The 14,463-nt window shown below is 42.8% G+C and overlaps 1 protein-coding gene across 11 annotated transcripts in view; it reads left to right on the forward strand.

Annotated features, from left to right (window-relative positions):
* Positions 1–266: 266 nt before the first annotated feature.
* Pou2f1 (POU class 2 homeobox 1) overlaps positions 267–14,463 on the forward strand; it is a 136,841-nt gene continuing 122,644 nt past the window's right edge. For 4 of the 11 annotated variants that reach the window (XM_035444896.1, XM_035444897.1, XM_027417122.2 and 1 more), the window contains exon 1: positions 267–522. Coding sequence is in view for 2 of the 11 variants with exons in the window: in XM_027417116.2 (XP_027272917.1) it covers positions 934–994 (61 nt within the window). In the remaining 9 variants the exon portion in view is untranslated. Of the gene's footprint in view, positions 523–922; positions 995–14,463 lie in introns of those variants that run through there. The other 7 variants (XR_003485644.2, XR_003485645.2, XM_027417116.2 and 4 more) reach the window with 5 other exon arrangements.

Genomic DNA, 14,463 nt, shown 5'->3' on the forward strand with positions numbered 1-14,463 from the left:
CGCAGGCTTCGCCCGGCGCCCGCAACAAGTGGAGCAGAAGCTTCACCGGCTAATTAGCGCCGCCAGGACCCGCCCCGCGCGCCGGCCGGGGTCGAATCTGCAGCACCGGCGGAGCCGCGGGGCGGGGATTAGTTCGGATTCAAATTGAAAGCGGGACGGCCGCGCGTGGCCCAGCAGGTGCCTCGTGCCCGCGGCCCGCCGAGGGCGTTTCCGCCCCCACCTGCCCGCAGGGCCGGAAATTACCTCGGAGGGGAGCGGCCCCTCCATTGTCCGAGCCAACTGCGAGGGAAGATTTAAGAAAGTGCCGAGCGAGCGAGCGAGAGAGTGAGCGAGCGCCGGGGGCGCGGGGCTGTGGAGCGCTCCCTCGGTCCTCGTCGTCCTCGCTGTTAGCCGCCGTGCACGCTGCCCTTCTACGCTCCCGCCATGGGGACCCCGAACTGATCCGGGAAGGGGATAACGCGGAGGATGGGAGCATTTATCGGAAGACACACGACACGAGCACTTGACAGACTACACTCGGAGGTGAAGCTGCACTCGGGGACGAGGGTGGAGGGGAGCGCATGCGCCTTGCTCCTCCCAGGCGCGGGGGAGGAGGGGGACGGACGGACGGGGGAGGGAAACTGCGCGTGCGCGTAGCCTACGGAGGCAAGGCATGACTGGCAGGTCGCGGGCACCGGAGCTGCCGGAGGGGGCCTGGCAGCCTGAGCGCGCGTGCGCACAGGGGCGCGCGGGGGGGGGTGGAGCTCTTCCGAGGGGGCCGGCGGAGGGCAGCGCCGGCCTCGTGCGCCCCCTGGCGCGCGCCTCGGGAGAGGAAGGAACGGGAGGGTGCGGAGAGGAGGAGGGAGGAGGAGGAGGCGGTCGGGGCGGGAGGGGGAGGGGAGCGGGAGCGAGGGAGGGTTTATCGACCGGGCGATTTTGGTTAAAATATTCAAAATGGCGGACGGAGGAGCAGCGAGTCAAGATGAGAGTTCAGCCGCGGCGGCAGCAGCAGCAGGTAATCATTACAGCATTTTACATATTCATATTCATACTCAACCCCGGCTCCCGCTGCCCCCCCCGCGACTTAGCATAATTTATTAGTACTCAGGATTATTATAATTAACGGCGAGGAGATGGGGGGCCGGGGAACACGGACCCCTCCGGGCGCCCAGCGGAGGGGGAAAGGAGCTCGGGGCGGCCGGGCGGAGGGGGAAGAAGACCCGGGGCAAAGGGGGCTGTGAAAGCGCCACGCTCCTCCTGCCCCCGGCCCACCCCGCCGCCGCACCGGCCCGCCCGCCCGCCCGCCGGCACCGGCCCTCCTCCTCCTCCTCCTCCGCCGCCGCCGCCGGAGCGGCCGCCCCTCTCGCCCGGTGCCCGAATCGGAGCGGGTCCGCGGCGGGCGGCGGGGCCGGGACACCGGGAGAGGACAATAAAGACATTTTACATATTCATAGCTGCTGGGCTGGCGGGGCGCGGCGGGGCGCGGGCGGGAGACCCGGACGGGCGATCGGGCGGGCGGGCGGGCAGGGGGGGCGTGGAGGGGCCAGAGGTGGCGGCGAGCACAATGCCGGTGGGCGGCGAGGCCGGAGCGGACCCCGGCGGCCGGACACCCGCGGCGGCGCCCCAGGATTGGGAGCCGGCGCGGGCTCGGTCCGGGGGACGCTGCTCCGCCGCGGGGAGCATCGGGGGTGGCGCTCTGCCGCGGCCGCGCGGGGGTCCTCGTGGGGCCGAGCCCGGGGGTCACGGCCCGGGCCCCTCGGCCGCGCCCTGCCGGTGCCCCGGGCGGCGGCCTGACCCCAGCGGCTCCGCGTCCGTGATCAGGGGCTGCGTGGCATGGGCCCCGGGACGTGGCCTTCGGGCTCGGAGTCCGCTCCGGGGTCCTTCGGTCCCTTCGGAGGCTGGGCTGGGTGGGAGGAGCCCTCGGGGAAGTTCCCCCCCCCCCGTGGAAATGGCTTCGGTCGTCCGTGTGTCCCGGGCCCGCACCCAGAGGGCCCCGCGTGTCTGGAGAAACCCCGCTGTTGTGGGGTTGCGGGACAGTCTGGCTTTGGTCGCTCCTCCGCGCACGCCCCCACCCTCCCCACGCGAGGGTGGCATTGGGGACCCTCTCGCTCCGAGGCCCGGGAGCTCCTGGAGACCACCCGAGAACTCGACCGTAAAGGGTTGCCCTCCTGCCCTCAAAGGGCTGGCCGGACAAGTTGATCATATTCTAGATTTCTTCTGTCCTGCGGGGAGCGGGGGTGGTGGCCAGACACGGAGATTCCCCTCCCCTCCTGAGTGTGGTGGTGCCTTCTCGCTGCGTGCTGGGTCCTCTACTTGCTTCTCATTTGAATAATGTCTAATTCAGGGAGGTTTATATTCTTGAAATGGCCGCCTGGCTTTCCCCGCCTCTCATGTTTAGTAATTCAGACCTTTAATAACAGCCACTCACAGCCCAACGCCGTGTTTATATTTTACATTCGCCCCATGTGCTTTTGTGGTTCGATATGATTCTCTCTCTTTTTTTTTTTCTCCTCCTCCTTGGCAATCCACAAGGCTCTGAGATCAAACCCAGTCTGTGCTAGGAAGACAAGGAGAGAACTAGGCCTGGACTGCCCCAGTAGCTGCCTAGGCCTTGTTCTCTGCTGCTTGATTTATTTACTAATAACCAAAATGACTCCCCCACCAACTGCCACTTGAGTCCCCTCCTCCGCGGGCAGAACACATCCTCTTGGGACCTTCCAGCATTAAAAACAGCTCGAGCTGAGCATCAGCTCTGTAGTGGCTTGTTTTCGCCTAAAAGGAGTTTCTCTTGCAGTTTGCAGTAACGAGGACCTTATTTCCAATTTTCAGAGGCTTATGAGGGCTACTGGCTTAGTACAAATAGAGAACTTTGTTGTGGGCATAGTCTCCTTCTCCCCAAGTTAAACTCATTCGGGCTTTGTAAAGATTTGTAGTATTTGTAAAACCCGTAGATTTTTCCTTCCAGGAGCTGAGGAGCAGCTAGGTAGTTTAGAAAGTCCAGTTGACAACACTTGGGTTGTTTCTGCTTTTCCAGTTACTGCACTGACGCTCATGCTGTGCTACCACTGACACAAACCTGCTTATTTTAATCGGAGCAGCACCGAAAACAGAAATGGGGTTATGTTTTCTGTGAGTGTTGGTGTCATGGTTAAATGAGTGAAAATAGAAGATAAACACAGGCATTGTGTCTACCCTGATCTTGGAACTTACTCAGCATGCCCACCCCTTGCTTTAAGGTGTCAGAATTGATTTTGTTTTATCTAGACTTAAGACAATTGGCCTGTGAAAACCAATTAAGTTTTATTGTTGAGAGAAAACAATCATTTTGATTTCTGGTCTGTCCTGTAAGTGTTTTGTTTTTAAAAGGTGTTGCTTTCTAGGGCAAGTATACGAGGAGTCCTGTTGGTGTTAAGCCACTTCAGTTTAACTTGTAACAGCATTTCAGAGTTAGGGGACTCAGTGCAAATTCATTTAAAATAACTAGGTCTCACCATTTTCCCCTTTCACATCCAGTAGGTAAGCCCTGAATGAAGTGGGGGGGGGAGCTTTTCTGAGAATGCCCAGGTGAATAACCACTTCAGAGAGCTGAAGCATGAAGGTAGATGGACAAAAAGCAGTAATGATTTCATGCCTTAAATAGCATATGTTTTTGCACCCAGTTCCCAAGATGTGGTCAGACTGATGATGTCATTGGAGAGAGGACAAGGTGCAGTTAATGTGATTTATTGTCCTGAGGTGAAGTATAGCAATGGAGCCTTCTCATAGGGAAACCATTTATCTCTGGACAATTTCCTTTATAGCTGCAGTTTAACCACTGCTGGGGCTGTAGGTATTTTATCCAAAATGATAAAATGCCCATTACATTTTACAAACAAAGATCACTGTTACAGTTTTTGTCATACAGAAAAGGTGGGTTTTGTGAACTGGCCTTTTATTTTACTTGGCCGTCCTTGCTATAGTAAAGAGTCATTTCCTCATATTTTCAGATGGAGATGATAGACCTAAAATAAGATTACTTGTAGAAGTGATACATATACCTGCTTATTTTATGTTTTTGTTTGTTTAGTTGCTCTTTCTAAGCTTTATCTTATAAGAAACTACTTCTTAATCACAGTATGGCCCAGGCCTGTGGAATGACCATTTGCTTTGGAGCCTATTTTAATGACTGAAAATGAGGGCACTGTATTCTTTTATGTTAAAAGTATAGTGTTTAAAATAAGGTAAAACACTTAAGTGTTTTGAAGTAGCTTAAAAAGAATCTAGAATTCTTTTTGGATTTGTCTGTGCACGTTTGTACATTTTATTTTGAATGGCATTTTTAAAATTCCGTTTCAAAGTAGTGATTTCTATATATAGTTTTTGACATTACTTAATTTTCTTAAGCATTTCTTAAATTTGTTAATGGTTATCTTATGGAGATAGTAAAGTTTTGGGGAATGTGATTAGAAAGACTGTTTTACTCTTGCCACTGATAGTGAGGTCGGCTTAGTGGGATGTCTAGATCCCTTTGATGCCCTCAAAGCCTCTAACCTGCCTGTCTCCTTTTCGATTGTCAGGCAACTTCCCATATAAGGTTCTAGAAAATCTGTTGCCACTTTTGTAATTTGCCCCACCTATTGTAATTTTGAATTAAGGTCTCTGACATCTTTGACTGCTGACCAAATAAATGTTCTTCATTTTCTGAAGGACTTGTGTTTTTTTTTGGGGGGGGGTGTTTGAGACAGGGTATGGGGCCTGTCCTGAAACTCCCATCTGGAGACCAAGCTGGCCTTGAACTCAGAGATCTGCCTGCCTCTGCCTCCTGAGTGCTAGGACTAAAGGTGTGTGCCACCACTGCTCTGCCCTAGTAGAGTCTTTCTTTGCTGTAACAGTAACTTTTAACCTCTCTCCTCCAGTTCACTTGATTTCTTTTCATTTTGGCATTAAAAACAATGCCATTAATAAAGGAAAACACAAATGGCAATTATTCAATTGTAATGGTGTAATATTTTAAATCTGTTATTCTCTGCATTAATAGGTACTATGTAGCCAAAGAAACAATTTGTTTCATTGCTCTAGGTTGAACTAATTGTTAGTACATCATTCAAACTGATAAGTAGATTTTGGGATAAATTTAGGGCTCAGAATGCCAAAAACTGCCTTTACCAGGTTACCAAAGATATGTGAATATCACAGGCAAGTGCTCTAAAATGACAGAACTGGAAGTGTTTTTCATTTATAAATGAAATGTTTGAATTGTATTGCTTGATCTTGATGAGTGTAACTGTGTAGGCTTAAATTAAGACTGTTTCCTTTGTATTGAGAAGACTGGTATTATGTAGTGGCAATTTCCTTATTATATATTTTTTAAGTGTTAACAACCATAGCCTAATCTTTTTATTTTAGTCTTATTTTCAGCTACTAAAAATAATGATGCAGGACTGCCATCTCTTTGCTTTTTAACATCAATATTGATTCAATAACATAATTTTGGTGAATGGTAATTATGTATTTTTCCTAATGGAAGTGATTTCATTTGGAACCATTTGAAACTAGAGCAAGTTACAGATTAAAAATATCCGGTTTTGGTCACCCATGCTCCCCTAATCGTTGAATGTCTGAGCGAACATATTATTTATTTTGCCATAGTACTCAAACATTAGGCATTAGAGTGAAAGTTTCGGTTTGGCCCAGGGACATAACTCCCTTATTTCAATTTCTGTATTCTTCCGGAATTAATCTCTGCCCCCTTGGTGATTTTGTTTTTATTTTTTTGATTGGGATTTGTTATATAGTCTATGCTGGCCTTAAACTCTCCACTTAAATGCCTCAGCCTCCTGTGAGGTAACTTCACTTCCCTTTTATAAGAAAACTCTTTGGGTCAGTATTAAATTTTTTTTTCCATCATACCATCTAAATGGTTTTTTTTTTTTTTTGAGTGGTTAAAAGAAGTAATAATTACGATTCATTGAGAATAGCAACTTTTTAATGCATCTTTAAAAATGCATATTATTGACATGACATTTTTTGAATCAGGACAATTGAGCAGAATTTAAAATAAATGCAGTTTTATTTTACATTTACAAATTTCTGTGCTAAACTGACAGTGAGCTCTTCATATAAATTCTTGCAGTAGTAATAGCAGTGACAATAAGAGTAGCACAGGTGGGGGCCCTTGTCTGACATACTGTTCCATGTACAGTGTATTTAGAATTTCAAGTGTGAGAAGTGCTTTGAGTTTCCGAACCCTTTGACTTGAAGAAACTTGTTGCAGGCCATGCATATTGTTTACAGAACGTCATGTGTCTTTACTATTAGTTGTTAAGTTATGAGCATTGATAGGATGTCTTTATATACTTAGTGACTATTACAACTTATTTAACATTTCCTTTTTTTAATGTCACTCTTCTGAAGTGTTCATTGTTGAGAAAATTTTATGAAACTAGTAATTGAGCAAAAGAAAATTTAACAAATTCCTAGATTTATAAGATTCTCCTTTGAAATGCTGTCTAGAAAACTGGATATTTACTTAGAGAGGATGCATTATAATTTTTTTAAAAAGCTAAAAAGCACAAAACTAAGCTGTGAGTGCTTGTCATTTTGCTTAGATGATAATACTGAAAGAATGTTATAAGTATAGTTTAATTTGCTATATGATTTATTTAATAATTCTTTGTAAACTTGGTTTTTATGTTAGAATTATATGGTTGAAATTAAGTGAGTACAATAATAAATATTAGATTATTTTTCTCCTTGTGAGCTTTTTGTTTACATTAGAAAGTGTTAACAGAAATGATTGGGAAGTAAACATTCTGTGCGTATATAATACTTGTGTTTTAATATGTCATCTTAAGCAGTGGAGTATTTATGGTAGCATTAAGGGAATATACTTTTTTTGTAAAGTTTTTTTTATTATTTATTTAGTATACAGTCTTCTGCCCGCATGCCAGCAGAGGGCACCAGATCTCATTCAAGGTGGTTGTGAGCCACCATGTGGTTGCCGGGAATTGAACTCAGGACCTCTGGAAGAACAGTCAGGGCTCTTACCCACTGAGCCATCTCTCCAGCCCCAGGAATATACTTTTAAAGAGACTAATCTAGGTTTTTTTCCTTGGTTTTGTACATGTTAATGGTTTGGCTAATGAGAAAATGCTTTTGCTGATTTATACTGCAGCAAGATATTATAGTCAATCTTTAAACATAATTAACATTTCTTAGCTTATAAAAATATATCTGCTGTGTACCTGATCTTATTCCATTCTTTCTGTGGACAACAAGGAAGTATAAGAATGTTATAGTAGGGTTGGTATGCTTACATAAGCCAGGAAAATTTCAAACAATGTATATAATTACATATTAAAATATCCAACATAATGAAGATCAGGAAAAGAAATCAGGGTGTGTTTGTTTGAATTAATCAAAACATCCTAGACTGTTATAGCCAGAAGGTAATTTAGATGGAATCTGTGCCAAAAAGCTTTTGCTTCCCTGTGAGAAAATCTTCCTCAGTTTTTAGTGACTTGCTTACCAGTCACTCAGGTGTTGACTAGCAAGGGCTGGGGAGATGGCTCAACTAGTAAGGTGTTTGATCCCTACTTCCAGCTCTGGGTGGGTTTGGGGGAGAGGTGGGGATTCCTGAAACCTGATATTCAGGAAGTGGATGAGCTCCAGGACAACCTCAAAAAATAAAGAGAGCCACTTCCGAAGACAGTTCATGTTGATCTCTGGCCTCATGGTACACATGTAAACTGAACATGTAAGAACATAGATTGCTGACTTTGGTGCTAGAAATCTGAGCAGGGCCCACACTGCATGGTAGCTTTGTTTTACCTCTGAGCTATGCTGTGTCCTCCTACCCTTGATTTTGGGGCATTGTAACACTTTCCCCACTCCCCTCTCCACACTTATTGATGTCAGCCAGAGGAGACTTCATGTAGATGAGACTTTTCTTTTTTTTTTCCTTGAAAACAAAGTCTCACTGTGTAACTTAAGACAGGCTGGGACACCCAGTGTAACCCAGGTTTGCTTGAGTTCTTTCTGGGTCCTCCTGTCTCATTTTCCTGAGTGTTGGCATTATGAGATCTGTGAAGGAATTTAGAGAAATGGGAAGACAAGGAAGGAAGGAAGGAAGGAAGGAAGGAAGGAAGGAAGGAAGGAAGGACGGACGGACGGACGGACGGACAGTGCAGAGGAGCTCGTGAATTCAGTGTTTTGCTGGTTTAGGTGATGAACCAAAAGGCGTTTGTCCTCTACTGGGAAACTCTTAGAGGAGTGACTGAGTAACATGATGTACAAGGGAGATTGGATTCATAGAAACAAGTATATAGAAATTGAGGTGTTCGGTTTAATTGCTGTAAGTGCAATCAAGGTGCTCACATAGTAAAGCAGTTATCTGCCCTCTTGAGAATTTCAGTCTAGTACAGTGGTTCTCAGCATGGGGGTTGAGACCCCTCCCTTTGTGTCGAACTACCCTTTCACAGGGGACTTAGATCATATCCTGCATATCAGATACTTGCATTCATAACTAGCAAAATTGTAGTTATGAAGTAGCAACAAAATAATTTTATGGTTGAGGTCACCACAACATGATGAACCGTCTTGAAGGGTGGCAGCATTAGGAAGGCTGTGAACCACTGGTGTAACAGCACAAGTTAGACATGATAAGTCCAGTTGTATGACACAGAAGATAGACCTTTAGAAAAGATTCTGGCTCTGTCTTCCAGAGGAACTTTTACTTCTGACCAATGAGTTCCCGTTAGTCTTGTGGACATAGATCTGTCTAGTTGGCTTAGCTTTCTTCCAAGTCATCTAGTGTTCATACCAAATTAGTAGCCCTAGGGGAAGCAGGTATGTATATTTTTCATTTTAAGCCCTTGTATTTGTTTTGTGTTTCTTTTATTTCATCTTTAAAGTCTTGTTGATTTGGATTTTATGTGGGCTACTTCCTCTTAAAGGCAGGTATAAATAAAATTACCATAATCATGACATGATGATAATGTCTGTATTTTTATAGTGCCATAATTTTTATAGCAGCATCCTCATTTTCATTACCTCAGTTAGCCTTACTGGCAAGTATTATTATACCCATTTTATAGTTGAGTAAAATAAAAGCTGGATTAAGTGACTTTCTGAAGGTCCATGTGCTTCAGTAAGAACAGTTTTGGAGAACAGGAAGCCATGAAGCCAGGATTGGAGCTTTATCAATAGGAACTTTGAATTCATGTGAACACTCTGCTTTGGTTCAAGAGTTTAATTTTTTTCTTTTGGCTAGGTAGCAAGGAGTCAGTTTTTAGTTGTTTTGGACAGTTCCCTTATTTTAAGATGTTTAGTAGCTGGAGTCAAAGGGTGAAATATCAAGATTTTGAACATGACTTACCTGAAGATTAGGATCATGAAGATGGGAGAGGGAGCTATTTGGAAAATGAGGGAAGAATTCAGTTAAAATTTTTTATGTGTACGTGTGCCTGCATGAGTATATCTGCACCATGTGTGGTTGTCAGCCTACCAGAGGCCAGACAAGAGTGTCACACATGGATCCCCTGCAACTGGAGTTACAGGCAATTGTTAACTGTCATGTGGATGGCAGGGAACAGAACCCCGGTCCCTCTGCCAGAACAGTAAGCGTTCTTAAACTGCAGAGTCATCTCCCTAAGAATTAAAATTTCAAACATACTTGACACATTTTTTGGGCAGATCTTATTTGTGTTCCTTTTGAAAACTGAAAAAAACCTTTTAGTCAGATAAATGGATGATAGACATGAGTGTAAGGGTGATGTCCATACATGCTGGTGTGTTTGGGTTGAGCATTGACATCTCATATCTGTCACTGATAATCTGTGGTTATTTCTGTCAACAATAAGGTGGTGATAATGGCAGTCTTGGAGGTATTCTGTGAAGAGAAACAAATTGATAGCAGAGACATCTTTATTAAAGTACTGTAATAGTTTTTCTTAGAGGAGCACCAGAGTAAAATCTGCAGTTTTCTTACTTGTGCTGTTGTAGAGGAGGAGTGGTGTCAGTGGCTGATGGATTCTGTAGGGTCCCTTATTTTAGGTTGTGCATTTGTGTGTAGCCATCCAGCCCCCTGGGAAAGAAGTGTGCTCTGTTAGCGGTCTGAAAAACCTTTACAGTAGAAGTGTTGCATTCTGTCTTCTAGTGGTACCCTACCTATACATTGTCTGTCACTACTTCCTTATCAAGCTTCCAACAAGGAAAGAACCCCCCCCACCACCACCACACACACACACAGATGGAGTATTGCTTTTTGTTAAGTTTTGATTTTAGAAAAGTTGCCTCTGGGAGGAGGATGGCTATATTTTATCTTAAGACTGGTTCTTTCTCCCAGTCCCTACCCCAATTCCAGTTCAACACATAACTTTAAAGCAAACCTGCTATTTTCCTTGGGCAGGCCAAAGGGTTTGTACTGTTCTGAGAACTTGTGCAGCACTGTCCCTGCCTGGGAATGCTGTGGTATGTGGGGCATAGACAAAGGGTCTCATAGTTGAGATGCCCGTGTTCCATATCATGACCTAGTTGTATAATCTTCGGATGTTACTTAATGGACTTTAAAAAGGTTTTCATAATTTCAATTAAGAGGAGCTTCATACTTTTTAAAATTTACTTTTATTTTTGTGATGCTGGAGATCAAACCCAGTATTACTTAAGTAGTCTACAACTGAGCTACATACATCCCTAGTCAAATTTCACACTTTTAAAAGCCTCTGTTGATTTAAAGGACACAATGGGGCTGTTCTGTTCTTCCTGCTGTCCACTAAGAGCAGGGAGACTGGGCATCTTGACCTGACTTTCTACCTGATCACGGCCCTAGGTCCTTCTGCAAGATTTTAGAAGTCGTTAGGACAAGGATCTAAAACCTTCCCCTTTGTTTATATGAAGGGTCTATGGGCTGCTCATCTTTAGGGACCTATCTATTCATAGCTTGTCTTCATAAATAGCTTCTTTTTCAGTCTGAGCTTTTGCCCTACTTTCAAATCTGAATTTAGTACCTAATTTGTGTTCATCTAGCTAATTCAGCGCTTCACTGTAGACAGTCTTATTTTCTTCCCTAATTGATTATATAAATAAAATCTTGTCTCTTAAGAACTCTGAAAGCAGGAACAGAGTAGGCATATAGCAGATAGTGCTTGTTTGATTACATGGATTCTAATTCTTAGTTGGGATATGAGAAGGCCAGCCATTGACTGAGATTCTAACACAGTGAAAGTATGAGAATATGTATTTTATAAAACTTTGCAGTGATTTGGTAGCATCAAACAATTACTTGCTGCACTTCAAAATTATTTATTGTTTAGAGTGTCTCAAAAGATGTTCTCAATTACTACCCCAGAGAGATTGGCTGGGGATGTAGCTCATCCTACCAGAATGTTAACGAACAGGGCATAAGTTAGCATGAATTGTATGTAGAACTAAGTATCAATGTGAACAGGGTTATAATTAACAAACCTAACTGACCTTTCTGCCTCCATTTTATTTAGTAAACACAGAGCCACTTTCACTCCTTGCCTTGAGCTCTAGAGATCGAGTAATGCTGGTACAAATACTCCTCAAAGCTCACAGAGTTGGAGAAATCAGACAGTGACACTGTTCATAGCGATTCATTGATAAGTATAGTACTATAGAAACATAAAGTAGATGCCCTAATCTGGATAAGTGGATTAGGAAGGACTTTCTGAAAAAGTAGTGTTATAAAGGATGAGTAGGAGGTGATCAGCCCATGAATTGGGAGTGGAAGGTGGGATTGAAAACGTTCTAAGCAAAAAGAACAACATACACACCATACAACTGAAAATAGCTTTTTAAGGAACTCAAGTTCAATGTTGCTACTTGAGATTTAGCTGAAGAGTTGAACATGATATCTACTTTATGAATTATTTTTCTGACCTTACTCGTTTTAATGACTAAATCTGCAGCCAGATTTAATGGCAATTTCTATACCTTCTGGCAAAAATGCTTTGATTTCTCTAATAGTGGTTATATTTATAAAGTTTTGTGTTACTTATTGTACCAAATGCATTACACAGATTCATATTAATCACAAAGACTCTGTTGGAATGAAGTGCCACTCCAAGTTTTCAGGTGATAAAACAGAGTTAATGAGGCTTAGTGGCATATCCCAGTCATGGATCTATTTTGGTGGTGTCAGTAAGTAATTAGGAGCAATATTATTCCCTTGGGCATTGACTTCTACTTCAAGCTAGTTGAGTTGAATGATGAGTTTTATAGCAAGAATTGGGGGCTTTCTGAGTTTCTGCTTGTAAAATTATATTTAACAACTGCATTTAGTTTCTAGATCTTGTGGTAGGAAAGAGTCAATTGTGTGTTTTTATTTTTATTTTTGAGGACAGGGTCTTGACTTATCACGGCTCTGGAGCACAACTTTTAGTTATGTGTCTGTCTCTGTCTTGCTCTTTGGAGAGATGGACATTTGATTACCAAACTAATATTAACTAAGCTTTCAGACATTTCCAGATTATGAATGTAAAAATAGAAGTGATTGGTATGCAAATTGCTGATGTTAGTAATCCATAAATCTTTAGCATTTTTTAAATAAGAATTAAATAGTAAACTGGTTGTGATGGCCCAGTCATAGTTATCATGAGGCTGAGACTGAAGAGAGCTCAAGGCCAGTCTGATCTGTAGAGTGAGAATTTATCTCAAAAATAAATAAAAAGTAAATAAATAAAATCAACAACAGTTGTTAACATCTGGATAACTTTAATGGAGGGATCGTGTGTCTTGTGTGTCATATGTGATCTGGTTGGTGAGAAAGAAAATTGGGACTTTTATCGTTATTATTTTAACATTTTAAAATGTTCTAAGATGGGTTGTAGTAGAAAACTTATATGGAACAAATTCTGCTAAAACAACAACAACAACAAAACAATCAAGAAAAAACTTGTCCTGGAGAAACAGCTCAGCAGGTAAGAGCACTTGCTGCTGCTCTTCCAGAGGTCCGGAGTTCAATTCCCAACAACCATATGGTGGCTCACAACCATCTTTAATGAGATCTGGTGCCCTCTTCTGGCCTTCTGGGACACATCCAGACAGAATACTGTTTACATAATAAATAAAAAAAAAATCTTTTCTAAAAAAGAGAAAAAATACTTTAGTTTTCTCCCTTATCAAGCTGTTACTAATCTGGTGGTGTCACTTTCACTTGAGGCAACAAGACAGTTGGTTATTGTTTCTGGTAAGAAATCAACTATTAAATGGCATCGGTCCCCAGTTGTGTACGCCCTACTTACTCATATTCTGCATTGCCTTGCTTATTTGGTATGCTGTTTATCTCTGAAAAACTTTCACAGATGACACATGGTATTTGATTGTATTGAACAGTTTACTGGTTTCTTTTACTTGATTTATTTTAAGGTACATTGGATCCCCTCGCCCATGTTGTAATTAACATTTCATGTATGTTTTATTTTTTTAGGACAAATTTTGGTGGGTTTCAACCTTCGTATCAGTATCACAAAGTAACAAAAACAAAAATAAAATTCTTAGAAATTAAACTTTAGGATTAAAAAGAATAGCTTGAAGACAAAAGTATAAGAAAACATAGGGTAAAGATTTAATTGGTTTTTATTCTCAGTTTTAGATTGGGAAACATTTCATTCTTTAGGATAGAATGAGTTTTCCAATGAGTGGAGTGAAGAAAGAGCCTTGGCTTTGTAGACAGAAAAAGACTAAGGGAGGCAGAAGTGGGACAAAAAGTTATTTTTCCTTTATGGGATTGAAATGAGATTTCATTTTCTTGTTGGCTTAGCTAAATTACACCCCTTCTGATTGGAAAGCTGCCTTGTTTCAAAGTTCAGTTTGAGTAAGTGACTCTTGGTATAAATGACTTCCTTCTGATTTGGTCTGATTTTTCAGGGACTGGTCCCAAACAATGACCTCTCATTATCTTTGTCTAATAGAATAATACATATTTAAAGATGTTGGAGTCAGACCTTTGAGGATCACCTCCCTCCCTCCCTCCCTCCCTCCCCCCTCCTCCCTCCCTCCCTCCCTCCCTCTTTCCTTTCTTTCTAAGAGATTCACTATGCAGCCCTGGCAGTCCTGTAACTAGCTGTGTAGACCAGGCTGGCCTACATAGTGCACAGATATCTGCCTGTGCCTGCCTTTCCCTCCAGAGTTCTGGAATTAAAAGGCAAGCACCACCATGACTGGCCCTGTGGTCTTATTTGTAGTGTTTATATGTGTCAATTTCTTCATACTCTAATACAATTAAATACATTAGACTTTTGAATTTTTTTTCTAGGTTGGTAGATGGACATCTGAATACTGTGTTTTTTGTATTTTTGCTCTAAGTTGGGCATAATAAATTTTTATTTTTCTATATATTTTAAATGTAAAACATTTTTTTTGTTGTTGTATCATACTAGTTTTAGCCTTTTCCAGAATACTTACAGTTTATGACCTGAAAACCTGACCCACAAGGCATCTTTTACCCTTTGATCACCCAAAGCTAAGTTATTCCTATACTTT

The sequence above is a fragment of the Cricetulus griseus genome, chromosome 5, assembly GCF_003668045.3.
Source record: "Cricetulus griseus strain 17A/GY chromosome 5, alternate assembly CriGri-PICRH-1.0, whole genome shotgun sequence".
Taxonomy (NCBI): Eukaryota; Metazoa; Chordata; class Mammalia; order Rodentia; family Cricetidae; genus Cricetulus; species Cricetulus griseus.